This window comes from Bemisia tabaci, chromosome 3 (assembly GCF_918797505.1).
Source record: "Bemisia tabaci chromosome 3, PGI_BMITA_v3".
Taxonomy (NCBI): Eukaryota; Metazoa; Arthropoda; class Insecta; order Hemiptera; family Aleyrodidae; genus Bemisia; species Bemisia tabaci.
The window spans coordinates 5780253-5799190 of record NC_092795.1 but is presented as its reverse complement, the minus strand read 5'-3'; the positions used below and the strand labels follow the sequence as shown (position 1 = coordinate 5799190).

Below are 18938 nucleotides of genomic sequence, written 5' to 3'. Positions count from 1 at the left end.
GCAGCTTACCTTTACTATATATTATTACCTTACTGTTTATTATACGTATTAATATTGCATACTTTTAAGACTGTGCTGATACTAATTTGTTTAAGGTATTTACTTTTTTGGAGAGAGCTATATCGCGACGCTAATAAGTATCCTGCAAAAGAAATTAAAAAAAGAAGAATAAGCGAATCAAACTATAACTCATATTGGAACTTTCATAATTTTTTTCTATAAGGTCCCAACTTGTTTTCTCAAGATATTTACTAAGTGACAGATACTCGTTACTGCAAAATGTAATTGAGGGTAGGGCTTCAATCGAGGGGCTAGGAAGACAGGAGGCGCATAAGTGCAGTTTTTGAAAAATTTAGAAATTAATGATTTCAAGTAAAACTAGTTTTAATGCACCTTCTGTAAAAATTCGCTACCGAATTCCAATTTTTAAGCATCAAAACGTCAGTTTGAACTTTCTTTCCACTCAAAGGATCCATGTAATTTCGAAATTTCAAACACGTATTTCTCGAAATGGCAAAAACTGCACTCATGCCCCTTGTCCTCTAAGTCCCTTAATTACATTTTGAAGGTTCGATTTTATTTGCACGTCTCATATAATCACAATACTCAATTATTATCTTTTTAGTTGGGAGTTGCAGAAGATACATACCTGGATAATGTACGAAATATGACACGGCTCTTAGTCAACAACATGCTTTTCTCTCTTGACACGCCCAACGATTTTCAGAGGTAAATTTGCTTTCGTTATAATTGATTTTGGATAGTCAGACAGGAGAATGTAGGTAGGTATCTTAGCTATGTGGGTAATTTTTTGAATATTATTCTAAGAATAAACTTTCCTGAGAATAAAGCTCAAATAAAAGGTCTGGATGTCTTATCATGGAAATATATTCCTATAAGTAAGGTAAGGAATCCAGTCCAAAAATAACGCAGAAGAAGAAAATGGAAAAGAGGAGGGAGAGTATTAAAAATAAAAATTAAATTATTAAATTGATTTGATGTATAACACGTGCACACACAGTGTGCATTCATTGGCTGTCTGAGACATAGAATTTGCGATGAACTTGAAGGGTGAAAAAGGGTAAAACACTTCTCTCTCATGCAAAAGTTGAAGTACTTTTCACGGAAGAACAGTATCACATTCCTGGTTGTACTCCTGGTTGATTTTGGCGCCAGCTTTAAGAATAGTTGCGCCAGCCAGAGTTACGGTTGAGTCAGCCGAAAGTGTGGGTGGATCAACCATAACTCTGGTTGGTGCCTTTACACTTATGTAACTATAAATTTATGGCTGGCGCTAAAATCGGCCAGGAGTATAGTTGAAATTGTGATATTTTTTTTAAAGTTTTGAATATTATAGAATACTACACTGTTAAAAAAAACGGAGTGAGACTCAGCACAAGCGCGAGTAAGAACGGGCCCTCACTTCGCCGGACCGAGGAGTCACTCCGACTGAGAATCGGCTGGACGGATTTTGGGTGCCGTACGCATAGAAATCACTCCGACGCCGGACGGATTCGCGGGAGCCGCAAATTTAGGGGTTCGCAGCTAGGGGATGGTGGAAAGGGGTTAATTGTGGAAATAATTTTTGAAACCATGAAAAATAAAAATTACGAAACCATTGGTATGTGATTTCACCGATTTTGAAGGTTAGAGATTTTCTACCTTCCTTGGGAGTTGAACCCGGGACCTACCTAACACTAACCGACGACCCTACCGATTGAGCTATAGCGACCGATGCATGACAGTGACGCAAAAACGGTATTTAACGTCGCGTCGATTTGAACGGGCCGCTAAGATATTTTCAATCTACCTGGATTTGTCCGTGTATTTAGTTTACTTTACTATATTTTTTAACTATATTTTATCGTTTTACTTTGTTTTATTCCTTGTTGTCTCTATTTTTTCTTCACTCTATTTTATTTTTTCAAGCACTTCATTTTTTTTTCTTTAATTATTTACTTCTCATTCCTTTACTTTGTTTTATATTTACTGTGATTTCTTTTAATACTTCATTATAATTTTTGGACTTCACTTTACTCTTAAAATTCATTCTATTCTTTAACATCATTTAGTTGTTTCCCTTATTTTATTTTTTTCTTCATCTCCTTGCTCCCTCTAATTATTTACTTCAATTTAGTCTTTGACTTCATTTTATCATATATTTGACTTTATTTTATTTCTTTTCTATTGTCTCTGTTTTACCATAATTTCGACTATTCTATTATTTCCACTATTCTATTATTTTTTCTATTTTTTCTCTTTAAATTTTTTTTCATTTTCATTCTGAGAGTGGTAGGCTTAAAGGGGAGAAGAGATAGTATATAGCGCTAGTGCGAGGGAGAGAAGGTGCGCGTGACTCCGGGCCGTACTGCAGCTCCGGTGCGGAGTGCTTTGACTACACATGCAGCCCGTCTCAGCACCTACGCGCTGAACCGCACTCCCGTGTTCATTCTCACTCCGGATTTTCCGTCGGACGGAATCAATGATTTTTAACAGTGTACGGTTTTAAGTCAATTTATCAGAGCTGTCATTAAATTTCTGAGCTCTCAAAATGGAATGCCTCTCCTTATGGAGGGGAAGGGGGGCTCCTCCATGTATGAGTGCATTATTGGATGAGTGTGATGTTTTCAGAATAAACTGAATCATTCCAATTTTGTCTGTGTCGTCAATATTCTACCATAAGTTTCATCGTTGGATATCATGCGACGGTTTCACCTGACCTGAAGATGATAATCCTTCAAGTCCCAGTATTTATTTTCTATCACTCAAATTTATCGATGTTAAAACGCCAGCAGCTTTCTTCCAAACCTTTAAGCTTTTCATCAAATACAAAGGGAAAAACTAATTTTGTATATCATGTTTTAGTGTTTGGGCCGTGGATCCTATCGATGTGAATGCTTTCCACACCTTTCAGGCAAACGCTATCAGTAAGTATATGCATTCTGTAGAAATTAATTTTATTAACAGCCTCGCTTTTCATAAATATTTTTAATACTTCCCTCTTAATTATTCTATAATCCTTCATAAGGGGAAACTAGGTTGTAAGAACTATCTGCTCAATAATTTTCTCAATGATTCCAAGAAAAGAAAACACAAATTTTGAGAAGATTTGTTTTAACTGGTTGTAACAAGATCTCAAATGATATAAGGTGCAAGACAGTCAACTTTTGACCTAAAATTTATGTCGATTGAGCGTCGAGTCTTGCTCATGCGTAAGGCTCTTTCCTCTGCGGAGAATTTCAAAAAAGTAAATCTATCAATGATGATATTATGATAGAACCCCAGTACGCATCAGTTTATTCCTAACAATAAATTATCAGAATGTTTGCAAATTTGGAAATAAAGATCTGGCCTACTGCTCCTTGGCTGCTTTGAAAAACTGAAGTAGTTGTGTAAAACTTCGGTGAATTCTCAGGGATTTGTCTCTAAAACCTATTTCTTTCTCCTTTTAGCAAACATTATTCAATGTTTATCCACCATTAAGTGAAATGGCATATTTAAGGGGCCTTGATAGATTTATAAGAGAAGTGAAGCAATTAGGTATTCGCTATGACCAAAATTCGCACCAGAAATGGGCATTTAATTGCACGTGAATTCCTTGAGCATGTACGTAGGATTTTTTTAACTTTCAGCGGGTCCTTTACACAGTTGTAAGTTCAGAAATATTTCCATTTTCCAAGTATTTAACGTGAAAAGAAAATACTCATCTTTTTTATTTTCATTTTTTCAGCGATACCGATGGGAATATTGCAGTATCCTTTCTACAATCTTGGATTAGAGTAAGTTCCATATATTTAGACTTTTATTAAGTGCTCTTACATTAAAGCCTTTAAAGTTATTCGTGCTCAACAGCTACCAGGGTATCGTATTTCCCCATTTGAAGGTATGGTGATGAATCGATTATTGAGGTGTTCGTTGCAAACACCCTATATATCGTTCTTTTTCCATAGGTTTAAATGGTTGATCAATCGATAAATCACAAGCACGCCACGCTACTGGTTGCTTATTGGAAAGATGAGGCGGTACTTGCTGACAGTGTTGTTTACGAAGTCATTCACGTAACTAGGTCTGGAAGAGCCAAAGTTGAATGAAAAAATTGAGGATTTTGCGAAACACTATAAAATTTTTCATTCGGAAAAGAGCACCTGGATTGAAAGAAAATGTTGTACAGTAATATTTATTTCTTGAGCAACGCATGACATGATTCTTGCTCCATTAAGAGGATGATACATTCTGGCAATATGGTCGAGAGTTCACTTTTGACATTATGAGTGATCGTGTACATCTTTGAGGAGAAAACAAGTGCAACGCGTTTTAATTCACCCATTTTTCCTTTGAGTTTGCGGCTCATTTTATGAAGTCTTGAAGTATGTGTCTATTAAAGCAATCTCGCCCTGAAAAATCAGTTTTTTTAACCTTTTCCACTTTCCTTGCGATCAGAAATTATTTTAGTAAACAAAAAAAAAGTTTAGGAAACAATATTTCAAACAAAAAATTGATTAAATAGGGTGTTTTCATGTGTTTTCTCTCATGTATTTATAAAGTGTATATATTTGCATAAAGAGTGTATGTATTTATATATAGAAATTTACTCTGACCATGCTTTATTAATTAAAACAAATTAATCGCATGCTTTTATTTTCAGGGCCCTAAATTATGGAGCGATTGGGTCAATTCTTGGACATGAGCTTACTCATGGATTTGACGATACAGGTACGTGACTTTGATATTCAAAATATAAAATCATCAGAGTAACGCCACATTTTAAATTTTAAAGGGATCATCTAGAAGAAACTTTCACGAGGAAACCAATGGAACCACTTTTAGAACCTCCAAGTTTTGTATAAAGGGTTATAGGACATTTCGTCAACGATTTTTTGTCCGCGCACCTGTTTTTTCTAGTAATTTACGTCCACGCGTTTTTTCGGCACCGGAGTTTTGGTCCACGTGCCAGTAGTTGAGACCGAAAGTTAATTGGCCCACATATAAATAAATACAAACTACCATTGCTCACGACGTTTTCGGATGAAAATGTATAATGTCTTGGAAGAATGAGGGTTTGCTTGTTTTTTTGTTTTGTCTGTTTGGTCCAACGGAGAATAATATATAGTTGAGAGTTTTGGTAAAAATGGAGGAGCGTCAATTCAATGAGACAAAATTCACCAAAACTCTCCACACCTCTTTGGTGTAACAGGACTTAATTATACCTTGTTATACCTGAACCGGATAAACCTCTATATTTGCCTCAGCTAAAGGCTCTTAGATTTTTCCTGTGTACGATGCGTATCTTGATTTATTTTGCGAAGAAAGATATGTACTTTTAAAGCAGGATGAGTGTCATTCTTAATACGTTCAATTTCGTATAATACTATGCAACACCTCTCTTGTGAAATAGTTGCTTCAGGCGCCGCCGCACGGTGGGCGGCCGGCATACGTTAATGCGCCTTCAATTACATTGGATACTCTGCAATACTTTCGTGGTGGAATAGTTGCATTGGCGCCCACAAACCTAAGTGGATACTTCAAGCATTGTGCAATGCGTGAAGTATCCACTTAGGTTTGTAGGCGCCAGTGACCCTCTCGCTCTGGCAGCACGCCGCGCCGCTCCGCTCTGTTAGGCTTTAATAGGTATTTATACTCGCACAGTCAGCGTTTTTTAACTCATGATTTTGAAATGTTAGCACACTCTGCATTGATTATTCTCATTTAAACTGATGGGGGAAAAATATGTATCAATTTATCAAAGGAGAATAATAATATAATGTGTGTTTTTTAAATACTGGTGGTTCCGTGTTAACTTTAATGATTTCCAAAGCACTTTAATTTTTTCTTTTACATATTGTGCTTTTATTGTGCTGCAGCGAGGTGTGCGCGCAACCAAACACTCAAAATTTGACGTATTTGACTCTAAAAGATCGATGTGCAAATGGATTAAAATTAAAGATTGCGTGCTCCTTGGTTTTTTTGCCTCTTTTATTCTTTTTTGCAGTTTTTGTCGGCACAACTGCGGCTCATTGAAATTAATGTCGCTTGGAAAAGGTTTTACAAGTATTTGCCACGTTTTAAAAATATAAATGTTTTTAATAATTTCGTAAAGAAAAAATTTAAAAAATGTTAAAAATTTAAAAGGTATGTTGTACATCGAATATTTTAAGGATGGAAATAAAACCAAATATTCACTATGACAATTTAAAAAGATGATTCAAAAGGAGAAAGTAATAACATTTCATTTAGAAAATGAGCAACCATAACAACACTTCTTTCTCTCTAAATTTCTCATTTCCATATTGTCGATATACTTTTACATACCGACTAAAATATAACGCGTGGACCAAGTCACTGTTGCTTATTTTACGCGTGGGCGTAAACTACTGGACAAAAAAGGTGCGCGGACAAAAAATCGTTGACAAAATGTCCTGAAATAGTGTAAAGGGAGTTTTGTAAGCGTTCAAAGTTTCCTCGTCCTGCATCCCCCAATTGCAGAGGCGGATCCAGCAATTTGGCAGCATCGAATTTCCTCCATTTAAACCTATGCTAAATAATCGATTCTTGTCAGAGCACCTGGCCCCTCTAAGAATCGATACATTTCCATAGGTTTAAATGGAGGAAATCCGGTGTTGCAAAATTGCTAGATCCGCTAATGCCCAATTGAATCGATCTATTGTGCGCCGTGCCCCATAGTCATGATTTGATGGGATAAGGAAATTTTACCATTATAAAAACTCATGGCCACCTGTTTTAGTCACTCCCTTTTTTTTATCGAGTATTTCCTTAATCAATGTACTGCGTAAGGCTTGAGCATACTTTAGAAGAGTATATATCGTACTGAAGTTTCAAGACTGGGAAATAAATCGATATTTCAAAGGATCAAAAATGAAGCCCAACCTTTTAGCTCTCGATTTTACAGTTAGTGAATGATTGGAACCTATTTTGAGTGAGTTTGGTTCAATCTGCATTTTACTAATGGGAGAGAGATACTACCTAATTTTTGGCTTGAAATCACTAGGCTATAGATAAAATTCTTGGCATGTATCTCTTAAAGATCAGTCATTAGCTGAATACGCCAAGTTCCTGCCAGTGGCGTGGCGCGCTTTGCGATACATCGATTGATCTGCCATTTGAATCTATGGAAAAGGATCGATGAACAAGGTGTTCGCAACGAAAATCTTGACAATCAACTCTTTACCATAGCTTTAAAAGGGGTAAATCGATAGTCGATCATTCACGCGTCGCCACTGGTTCCTGCATGCACCCTCGTGGTCAGAATCATATTCATCGAACATGCAGAATTAAAATTCATTGCTACAAAAAAAAAAAAAAAAAAAAAAAAAAAAAAAAAAAAAAAAAAAAGAACAGTGGCATGGCGTGAATTGCGATACATCGCTTGTTATGCCATTTAAACCTATGGAAAAAGATCGATTATCAGGACGTTCGCAGCGAACACCTTAGTAATCGATTCTTTACTATAGCTTCAAATGGCGATATATCGATAATCGATCCTTCACGCCACGCCACTGAAGAAGAATCATATTCATCGAACATGCAGTATTAAAATTCAATGCTAGAAACCTTATTTTTTCCTCATTGTTCCTTCAGGTCGAAAATATGACAAGACTGGTAATAAATTACCGTGGTGGACGAACAAAACAATTAACGAGTACATGAACAAAACAGAGTGTTTTGTCGAACAATATAGTTCCTATTATCTTCCAGAGATCAACCAATCGGTAATTATTATGTTTTATAATTTTTTTAAAAAAAATGCATGTTAGTAAACATGCACTTCATTGTTTATCATCGTTCATACTTACAACGTATAGTTTTTTCCTAAATATCGCTTTGTATAAACATAATTTATTTGGTGCATGAAAATCGATTTTGAGTGATTCGGTCTCAGAGAAAAACTTGCCAAGTTATGAACCTCTACATTTTCCTTTAATTTCAGCCAGGTCCTACCTCGATCTCGTGTGTGCTGGGTGTGGGTAGCCTTCTCCATCCCCTTGTCATTTGCTTGTGGCTGTCAGGGGGTGGGGATTGCCTCCCGTTCCTAGCATATGCCGGTAAGTAGTTAGTTAGTTAGTAGTAAGTGGCACCAGTAAGTAGTTGCTGGAACTATGTTTTCTGCCCACTTTTGAAGCAAAAAAAAAAAAAAAAAAAAAAACTTTGCAGCCCCCAAGTACTAAATGTTTTACTACAAAATTAATGATAACACCGTTGCTAATGTATACCTTGAGACAAACTTACATTGAGGGTAAAAAACGGAGGTGTATTTATAGTACAATATATTTTAAATCGTTCGTTTGGAAAAACAATATAACTATCACGTGATCCATGGAAGAGAAGCGTCGTCTAATCTTCAGAGTTGGACGAGCAAGGAGCATAAATGCAGTTTTTTTCATGAAATTGCGGGATAGTCATGATTTCGACCAAAACTAGCCTTGAAACAAATGCTGCGAAAAATCCCTTCAATTCGCAAGCATCAAAGAGTGAGTTCGAACTTTCTCGCTGCCTTAACGCTCCCTGCATTTTTGAGATTCAAAACACTTATGCGCCTTGTCTTCTAACACCTCAATTCGTCGCCCCCTGACATAAAGGCGCAACTACACTTTGCAATGAACCCTGCCGTATATACAATGCAATACCTTTCCTGGCTCAACCTGCTTCCTTTTTTCAGTCAGGTTACGAATTGATGTAGAGCATAAAAATGTAACCTCGTACGATGAATTTTTCCTCGTGACCGCGTCTGAATTTTACGTAAAAAATGTTATGACTTGGAATTTTTGCAGATCAATGGAGCGCAAACTTTAGACGAAAACATAGCCGATAATGGCGGCTTACGCGAGGCGCTGTGGGCCTACAGACATTATGTCCGCAACCATGGACAAGAACGAACTCTACCCGGACTCGGGGATTATAACCATGAACAACTCCTGTTCCTGTCCTTCGCAAATGTAAGAACCTTTCCTCATATCATCGGTACTCCTAAAAAAATAGTCATTCTTACCTTCAATTGTTGCTGAAGTATTTCAGTCGCTGCTGTGAAAAAACGAAACAGCTTAAATTGTTCGCTTATCAGGAGAACAGTTCATCATATTTAGCAGGTGACCAGTGAATTATTTGCTGAACACTTCATTTTCAGCTTCATACATTAAAGATTTTAGTCTGGCGGCACAAAACTCTCCCTCCTAACTGTCAAATATACTGCTTACCTCGGGCGATCCGAATGCGATATTTTAATTGGACATCCTGTTCTCCACTAATGTTCCTCTGCAGTGGTGTCAATGACTCAATTTTGAATTTTTGGAAGATGAGAACCTATTTCAAAGATCGACTATGAGAGTTCGCAACCACGTATCTCGAATCGCGACGTTGCATACTTATTCCATTTTTCAAAATGGTAGACTACTTAAAGTCAATTCTTAAAAACTGCCATGATTTTTTTCTCTATTTGAAACAAATTATGCGAAAACGTCAAGGCATGATGTTGATTCTTTCCCTTTAAAAAGTAAAATGAGCGTCGAGATTTTCAAATATCGCAACTGAGACCCGTGGTTGGGGACTTACACCGCCTTTACGTGTTTTTTTCTGTGGTCGTTGAGATGTTACATCCCCTCCACCGTGTAGATATGACCCTAATATTTAATTCAATACAAGTTTATAACGCACAGAGGCGCTACAAAAGCGACATGTTAGTTAGCTACTTATAATATGACTTCGCTTCTCTAACGTAAAAGCGTATCTCAGCCCCCCTATGAGCCCCAGAAAGCATGCATTTATACGTAAAAGAGAGCTCGCGTTGAAATTCAGATACGCTCTTATATACGTTAGAAGGGAGACGATAATAGACCCGAACATCAGATAAATCTATCGTCGTTTCCCGGACAAAGGAACGAAATTCCATTCCAAGGTTGTAAAATTGAGAGTAAAATTCGATTTTTTACAAAGAAGCACCTGAAGGATTTTGTCCGAAATTTTTCTGATTTGTGCACAGATGAGATGAACAATCTGTGAAATTTTCAGTTATACTTATGCCTCAGGTTTTTCAGCTAAAATTTTGATTTTCGAGAGGAAATTTGGCATCATTTAAATGTAATTACGTTCTTTCGTGGGGGAACGACCATATGGACGTATTTATGCTAAAAGGAACTATGTGCAAGTGGCAAGATGGGGTCTACTGGTGGTGAGCTGGTAAGAAACAATGTGAGAGTGGATACAGTTCCCTTTGAGAAAATGGACAGGGGGATTTGACTTTAAATCAAAAGGAACTGAGCGCTAACTCGTGAGCCGTGGACATGTGACAAGAGCGTTATGGACAGGGCTCATGAGTTGGATTGCATTTTGCAAAAAGGAACCAGGAACATTCCAATGTTGCTAAGATTGTGCAACTTTCTTTACTCTGCAAATCTAAATTGATCATCTATACAAATCTTTACTCTCAATATACTATGAATTCAAGAGGAAAATTATCCTTGTAAATATGATTTTTTTTTCATTATTTCAGTAATTTGTTGCAAAGAATGCATGTTGCACAATCCTATCAACATTAGAATCCTCTTGGTTCCTTTTTACAAAATGCAATCCAGTTAAAGATGAGCGAGAACGACAATGGAGACGGCTTCGTTGCCGCTGACGTCATTGGCGCTTTAAAATCCCTAATCATTCTTCTGGCCCTCAACTAACGAGCTCGCCCCATCTTTCCACTTGCACATAGTTCCATTTAGCATAAATACGTTCATACAAGCAATACTTTTTTTGTTTTTGCAGCTTTGGTGCGAATCCTGGACGACAACGTCTCTGAAGTGGGACATGAAGGACGTCCACTGTCCAAACCGAATCCGAGTGGCCGGGGTCCTCTCCAACTCGCCAGAGTTCTCCACCATCTGGGGCTGCCCCAAGGGCGCCAAGATGAACCCCAAGAAGCGGAAATGCCAACTCTGGTAGCCCCCGCCCCCCCGCATCGGGCCCTCGCCTGATTGTACATTTTGTAAATCCCCCACGTGTAATCTTTGGCTGTACAGTGAGTGAACCTCGTTTTTCTCCCCTCAAGGTCCTTGTAAAATGAACTCTTGTAAAAATCTAACTCATCTTTGTTTTGTTTTGTGATACGACTTAGCGATAGTTCTAGTGCAGAGACCGTGTGCCTCCCCAGTGCCTAATTTTACTTAATTGCCTTCTTACGTTTGTACAGTTTTTGTTGATTAATGTAGCAATAAACCAAAACATGACTTGACGGCTCTTTCTTTTCGTTATTTTCTGGTCTCCGAGCTGATTATTGAAAATTGATACACAATACAATGGACGAAAAGGGAGGAAGGAGCGATCTTATTGATTAAAACGGGCGTGCTGTAAACTAAGGGGGACATTGATGGACTAACTGGAGTGCATTTTGCAATTTGGAGCTATACATTCTGGCTCATCTGAAAAAACACTTACGTGCATAGGAAAACAAATGGCACATGCGTTGTTTTTAAAGCAGACTGGAAACTACCCAGATAAGACATAATATTTTTACAATATTGGGCAAATATTGTCAGTACTGTCGCAATATTTACACAATACTGACAATATTTTGATAATATTATAATCAAAATTATTTTTTTAGAAAATATTTAAGAATCATCATTTAGTATTTTTAAAAATAATATGTTTACCCAAAACATCATAAAATATTTTCAAAATATTTGTATTTCAATACTGTAAAAATTTATATCGTGAGAGTATTTTTAAAATATCAGTACATATAATATTTATATTCAAAATATTTATTATATATTTTAAAAACATTTTAAAAGACAGTAATGCATTAGTAAGTATTTCAAAATATTTTGAAAATATTTAAACAACAATTACTGCTATTCAAAATATTTTTAAAATATTTTCGATATCCTAATCGGTATAAGTCATCATACTAAATGCCTGCCCATAACGAAAAGTATTAAACATATAAGGCTTAGATTTAAGACGTAGCTCAAATGTGTTCTTTCTGAACAATTATCCATTATTTTCAACCTTATTATTCATGAAGGTTATTGCAGTTGTTGTCAAATTTAATATAATATAATATATATATATTTTTTTGCCTCCCAAGAAATTGTTGAATTTCCACCTCCTTGAGGTCATTTTCAATGTATTTGCGCGTGATCTCAGTTTATTTCTTTTTTTGTTTCGTTTGTAGTTCATGTACTGTTGTGAATATTATCATTGAATGAGAATGTTATCATTCATTCACATCTGGTGTTTATTTTTTATTTTTCAAATTTCAAATGAAACATTTAAATTCAACTGAAGAAGAAATTCTTGATCTCGTGTGCTTATTGGTCTCCTGTAGAACTTGCACTTAGTAGCTGTGCAGCTGTGAGATTATGGCAATCGCACCTGCATAGTCTTTATGAGGAAGACATCAAACTGCAATCAAATGCAAAATGCATCTCAGAATGTCGATGAAAAATTTAAAGGGAAAAAAATAAATAAAATAATAGAATGGTGGAAATAATAGAATAACAGAGACAAAAGAAGAGAAATAAAATGAAGTAAATCAAATTAATGATATGAAGTCAAAGACTAAACTGAAGTAAAACATTAGAGGGAGCAAGGAGATGAAGTAAAAAAACTGAGATGAAGAAAAAAATAAAGTATAAAGGAAAAAACTAAATGAGGTTAAAGAATAGAATGAATTTAAAGAATTAACTGAAGTCAAAAAAATTATGATGAAGTATTAAAATAAATTACAGTAAAACAAAACAAAGTAAAGGAATAAGAAGTAAATAATTAAAGAAAAAAAATGAAGTGCTTGAAAAAAAAAATAGAGTGAAGAAAAAAATAGAGTCAGCAAGGAAATAAAACAAAGTAAAACGATAAAATAAATTTAAAAAAATATAGTAAAGTTAAAAGTAAAATAAATACACGGACAAATCCAGGCAGATGGAAAATATCCTAGTTGCCCGTCCAACTCGACGTTAAATACCGGTTTTAAGTCACTAAAATACATCGTCTCGTGAAGCTCAATCGGTAGGATCGTCGGTTAGTGTTAGGTAGGTCCCGGGTTCAATCCCCAAGATGGATGAAAAGTTTCTAATCTGCAAAATCGATTCAATAACATTCCAGTGGTTTCATTATTTTTATTTTTCATGGTTTCTGAAATTATTTCCACAATTAACCCTTTTCCACCATCCCCTAGCTGCGAACCCCTAAATGATTCAATATTGGTGTAGTATTGTCTCAATATTGATATCCAAATACTTTCCCTTTGAAGTACTGGCACAGTATTCTCAGCCAAAGTATTGGCACAGTATTTATGCCAAAGGAAAGATGGTGTACGATTTTAACATTGGCTCAATATTTAACCAATATTGGCCCAATGTTTGCATAAATACCAAAACAATATTGTTTAAATATTGGCTAAATATTCCTGTCTTATCTGGGTATAGTTCCCAATTGTAAAATGTTGTCCAACTATGGGCTCCCTCATGAGTTGCCGTTAGTTAGTTTATTACTTACCTCTTTCGTCTATTGAGACAACCCGATTCTACCAATAGAATTGCTGCGTCTTCTCTTTGTTGATTGTTGAATCGTTATCGAATGATCCTGATCGATAAATCCCTATTTTAGCAATGCTTTTTATCAATCAAGGTCATTCGATATCGATTCGACAATCGAGCCGCTGCACCTAGATTCTCAGAATAGAGTTTTTAATACAATATATTACTTCACCATGAGTTCGGTATAAAACATTTTAAGTTATTTTTCCCAATTCTAAATTATTACTATTATTTTATATTTAAAATTTGTTTCCATGTTTCGGTAAAAAATGATAACAAAAAGTTTCGTTAGCAATAAATCAATTTTGAGATTCCCAGAACCAAATTCCCCTTTCTCGTTTCCTAGACAAAGAGGACGTAATTATAGACTTTACTTAATTACGATTTTAGCAAGTGTCAATTTGCAAATTTTATACATTAAAAAACTTTTGGGAGTTCCTAATTGAAAATTTCACGGATGTTTCTTCTGATTACACTCAATAATCAGTAGAATTTCGGTTGGAATTGCACAGTTATATTCTTGTAACAACTGATTTGCCAGAGTAAATTTTGAATCCATTGACTGGTCTTCCATTCCTTCCGCAGGGAAACGACGGTATGCAGGAATTTATGAAGATGGCTGGCTATAGTGCGAAACCATGTACCTCCGTTTTCCAAGGTGAAGAAATGAAGATGGCTTCCTGTCATACTTTATTTTTGCATTGGAAAACTAATTAACGCAATTTTTTGAAACTCACTTGATTTTTTCTCTCTGTCAGCGAGTCTTATAAACGAGCTAAAACGTTGACTTGTTCCTCTTGGAAGAAATTAAATAGGAGCGGGAATTTTGAGATACCGCGATGGACATACGTCGTTCCGCACTTTAGGCATCAATGTGTGGAATTAAAATGATATCAATAAGAGATTGGACTTGGTTAATTGAATTTGAAAAAATTTATTTGTACACCACGAGTCAACAATATTAAACAGATGTTACAGGCAATCTACGAAACATGACCTGAGGATCAAAATCACAATCGCTGTTGGTATGGATAATCACCACGGACCGCACATTAAGAGCGTCCGTTGCATCGCCTCGGTGTCGGCTTAAGAGCCACGTATCACCAACGGGTTTCCATTTGCGTCACGCGTTCTTGCTTAAAGAGTGAAGACTCGGTGGCATCGTCCCCGATGGAGTGGCTTAGGCGAAAGAGTGGTACTCGGCGTAGGAGCCAGGGGCGGAGTGGACGACCTTGGTGTGAGGGGCGGCAACGGGGACAGCGGCGGGTGCTGCAGCCACGTAGGCGGCGGGAGCGGCGGCGACGTAGGCGGCAGGGGCGGCAGCGTAGGTGGCGTAGGCGGCGGGGGCGTAGGCGGCGGGGGCGTAGGCGGCCGGGGCGTAGCCGTAGGCGGCGTCGCTGAAGAAGATGGCCCGCTTGTCTCTGACCTGCTCGGCGGATTCCTGTCCGAAGACGGAGAAGACAGCAACGACGGCGAAGACGAAGGTGACCTGGAGAGAAAGCGAGAGGGTAACGGTGAGTCAAAATCAGAGGCGGATCCAGCAATGGAGATGTTGCATGTGTAAGGAATTCGCGATTTGACTGTTGATTCTTATGTAAAAGTTCGCGAGAAACATGATGTGGCCACTGGTTTTCTCTGAAATCAACTCCCAAGCTCAAAAAAAGCTCTCAAGTTGCGGCCAAAATGGAGGGGGTATCCCACGCTATCCTGAGAGTCCACGTCTACATCAAGACAAACTCTCCATGCAAAGATTGGGAGCAAATAAATTGACAGAGCTGCCACTTTATTTGGGGAATCTAAAACTGAAAACACGGCACCACTGCTGATGTATTTGCTCCCTATATTTGCATGGAGAGTTTGTCTTTAGTCTAGTAGCCTTTAAATTTAACCACTAGAAAGGAAATTTAATTTTTTCAAAAATCGACCTAAATAATGATCTGAGAAAACTTCACGAGTCGAAAATCATTAGAGTCGCTTCATGCGATTCTCAATTTGACATTTTTAAAACGTAAGCTCTGAGATGATAATACTCTCATGTTAGCTGTTGAGCGACCTGTTGAGCAATTTCGTTTGGCAAACCATGCGATGTTTGAGGACCTTCTTTGAAGGCAAACTTGCACAGTTTCTAAAAATTTAGATATATTTCTGAAAACTCATAATTAAATAGCTTAAATAGAGAATTAAAAGTTTAAAAAATAAAAAGTTTGAATGCGCACAAATGATGATTGCTGAATGCAAACGAGTTTAAAGAAAAGCAATTTTGACAATATGAAGTGAACTTACTTGGAATTTCATGGTGGTTTTGGGTTGGCTGTGGATGGTTGCTGTTAGCAAATCAGAGACACAAAAGCGATTGATGCTCTTGGTTCGGATGTGAGCACTTTTATACAAGCCGACACTTTCCATTATTAAAAGTAAAACAACTGAAAAACATTCAGAAGGCGATTATCTAAACACCGCAGGCGATACCTTAATGAATGTTTACTCCAATCTAATTTCCGATTTGTGTGAAGTGATTTAATTCAAATTAGTTCTCCAAGCGGACATCCGAATCAGCACGTAACGACTTGAACGTGAGTTTCCTAAACCTCTTCCTCACAGCTCGTCGAATTCGCGGTGTATCTCTTACAATTTTACCGTACGGCAATTTCATTTTCCACAAACTCTCAATTTTGTTTCTTATTCATGTGCAACTTACTCGTGTTGATAAGACAACAACTTGGTCGTCCAGAGGGGATGATAAAGAAACAACTTAAAATGGAAATAAGGCCTCAATAATGAAAAAATACCATAAAAATAAAAACCGGGACGTTTCGCGGTATTCCACTAGCATTTTCAATCGGTAAAAAAGGAAGACAATTAAAAAGAAACACACTATGATAGCGGTAAGGCTCACCGTGTGTTTCTTTTTATCTTCTTTTTTTTGCTGGTTGAAAATTCGCGTGTGACACCGCAAAACGTCCCGGGCTTTTTATTTTATGTTTGTATCTGAGCGGCCTTAGTTCCATTTAAGTCGTTTTTGTATTACTCGCGTTGTGTTGTAGATTTATTCAAAAACCAAAGGCAGGAAGAAGGAACACGTAATAACCGTGAATTTACTTTTTCGATCTTACTTCTCTCATAAACTGAATTTCTTTCACGCAATATTGTCATTAATTAGTGATATTTATTGCGTTTAAGGAGCCAATAAATATCCAAAATTTGCAGATTGCACATAGCGCGCTGACCCCGCGAATAATTAAATTAATTTTAAATCATAAAAGACGAGTCACTTTTTTGTAGAATTAGGTCATAACGAAAAATGATCTGATTTCAAAATATGCCCATACATTTCTTTGTTTGGAAGGTTTCAAGACATTTTGTCAACTATTTTTTGTCCGCGCACCTTTTTTGTCCAGTACTTTACGGCTACACGTAAAATAAGCAACGGTGACTTGGTGCAGGCGTTATATTTTAGTCGGTATGTAAAATATTATATTGACAATATGGAAATGAGAAATTGAGAGAGAAGGAGGTGAAGCTCACTTTCTGAATGAAATATTATTACTTTCTCCTTTTGAATCATCTTTTTAAATTGTCATTGGTGAATATTTGGTTTTATGTCCATCCATTAAATATTCGATGTACAATATACCTCATAATATGTATAAGTACTTTTATTATTTTTTTAAATTTTTTCTTTACGAAATTCTTACTTCATTTTGAAAACATTTATATTTTTTAAACGCGACAAATATTCGTAAAACCTTTTCCAAGTGACATTAATCTTAATAAGCCGCTCTTGTGCCGACAAAAACTGCAAAAAAGAAAAAAAGAGGAAAAAAACCAAGAAGCACAGAATCTTTAGTTTTCACCCATTTGTACATCGATCTTTTAGAGTCAAATACGTCAAATTTTGAGCGTTTGGTTGCGCGTACACCTCGCTGCAGCACTATAAAAGCGCAAAATAAAAAAGAAAAAATTAAAGTGCTTTGGAAATCATTCACTGAAAAAACGAGATTAGGGCTGGGCCCTAGAATTGCTTCACCTCCACCGCCACAGGGGCAGGCCCTGCGCGGGTAAGGCCCAGCCCTACCTGGACAGGGTCTGGCTCTTACCAAGTAGGGCTGAACCCTGAGGCAGGTAGATTTGGGCTCTATGCACGCCGGGCCTGCCCCTACGCCGGTGGAGGTGAAGCAATTTTACCTACCCGGTTAGGGCTGGGACCTTCGGTGCAGGTACCAGCCCTAAAATCGTTTTTTCCGTGTTGAATTTGACACGGAACCATCAATATTTAAAAAACACACATTATATTATTATTCTCCTTTGATAAATTGAAACATATTTTTTTCCCATCAATTTAAATGAGAATAATCAATGCAGAGTGTGCAAACATTCAAAATCATGAGTTAAAAAACACTGACTATGCGAGTATAAATATGAAAGCCTAACAGAGCGGAGCGGCGTGCTGCCAGCGCGAGAGGCTCACTGGCGCCTACAAACCTAAGTGGATACTTCACGCATTGCACAATGCTTGAAGTATCCACTTAGGTTTGTAGGTGCCAATGCTCGTATCGCGCTGGCTGCCCGACCGCCGTGCGGCGGCACCTGAAGCAACTATTTCACAACAGAGGTGTTGCACAGTATTATACGAAATTGAACGTATAAAGAATGACATGCATCCTTTAAAAGCACAGATCTTTCCTCGCAAAATAAATCAAGATACACATTATCGTACACTGGAAAAATCTAAGAGCCTTTATTTGAGGCAAACATAGAGGTTTATTCTGCGCAGGTATAACAAGGTGGGAAAATCTTGAAAGATACTTAAGTCCTGTTACACCAAAGAGGTGTAGAGAGTTTTAGTGAATTTTGACTCATGGAATTGACGGTCCCCCATGTTTACCAAAACTCTCAACTATATATTATTCTCCGTTGGACCAAACAGACAAAACAAAAAAACAAGCAAACCCTCATTCTTCCAAGACATTTTACATTTTCATCCAAAAACGTCACGATCAATTGTCGTTTGTATTTACATGGTGGGCCAATTAACTTTGGGTCTCAACTGGCACGTGGACAAAACTCTCGTGCCGAAAAACCGCGTGGACGTAAATTACTGGAAAAAACAGGTGCGCGGAAAAAAAAATCGTTGACGAAATGTCCTATAACCGTTTGGAATATTGTTTTATAACCTTGATAGGTCTTGCACCACCTCTCTTATTAAATTAGTCCATCTCTTTCTTCACACCCCAAACCTGTAACTTTGAGCTATTCAGGGAAGAGTATGAAAGAGTTTAAAAAACATATTCAGAAGGGTAGGATGGGAAGAAAGATAAGAGAAGAAAACCGACGCGTAAAATTAAAATAGCTCGTCTCTTCGCGATTCTCAGCCAATATTTGCATATTTTTTATGCATCT

The 18938-nt window shown here is 37.1% G+C and overlaps 2 protein-coding genes across 2 annotated transcripts in view; one reads left to right on the top strand and one right to left on the bottom strand.

The window, feature by feature from the left end:
• Nep5 (M13 family metallopeptidase neprilysin 5) overlaps positions 1-11230 on the top strand; it is an 81501-nt gene extending 70271 nt beyond the window's left edge. Inside the window, exons 14-20 of the mRNA XM_072297551.1 lie at positions 626-729; positions 2866-2927; positions 3731-3779; positions 4646-4713; positions 7597-7727; positions 8787-8951; positions 10765-11230. Coding sequence (XP_072153652.1) covers positions 626-729; positions 2866-2927; positions 3731-3779; positions 4646-4713; positions 7597-7727; positions 8787-8951; positions 10765-10941 — 756 coding nt within the window. The 3' untranslated portion in view covers positions 10942-11230. The remainder of the gene's footprint in view (positions 1-625; positions 730-2865; positions 2928-3730; positions 3780-4645; positions 4714-7596; positions 7728-8786; positions 8952-10764) is intronic.
• Positions 11231-14456: 3226 nt separating this feature from the next.
• On the bottom strand, positions 14457-15971 carry LOC109030784 (uncharacterized). The gene is made up of 2 exons (XM_019041914.2): positions 15822-15971; positions 14457-15027 (listed from the first exon to the last, which is right to left on the bottom strand). Exons 1-2 carry the CDS (start codon positions 15942-15944, stop codon positions 14719-14721), a joined length of 432 nt encoding a protein of 143 aa, XP_018897459.2. The 5' UTR covers positions 15945-15971; the 3' UTR covers positions 14457-14718.
• Positions 15972-18938: the final 2967 nt, after the last annotated feature.

What these genes read in the sequence shown, in the direction of transcription:
- LOC109030784 (XM_019041914.2), bottom strand. Translation starts at nt 15,944, where the DNA reads ATGGAAAGTGTCGGCTTGTATAAAAGTGCTCACATCCGAACCAAGAGC. An exon ending in AAACCACCATGAAATTCCAA is followed by an intron (nt 15,028 to 15,821) that starts GTAAGTTCACTT and finishes CTTTCTCTCCAG; the next exon opens with GTCACCTTCGTCTTCGCCGT.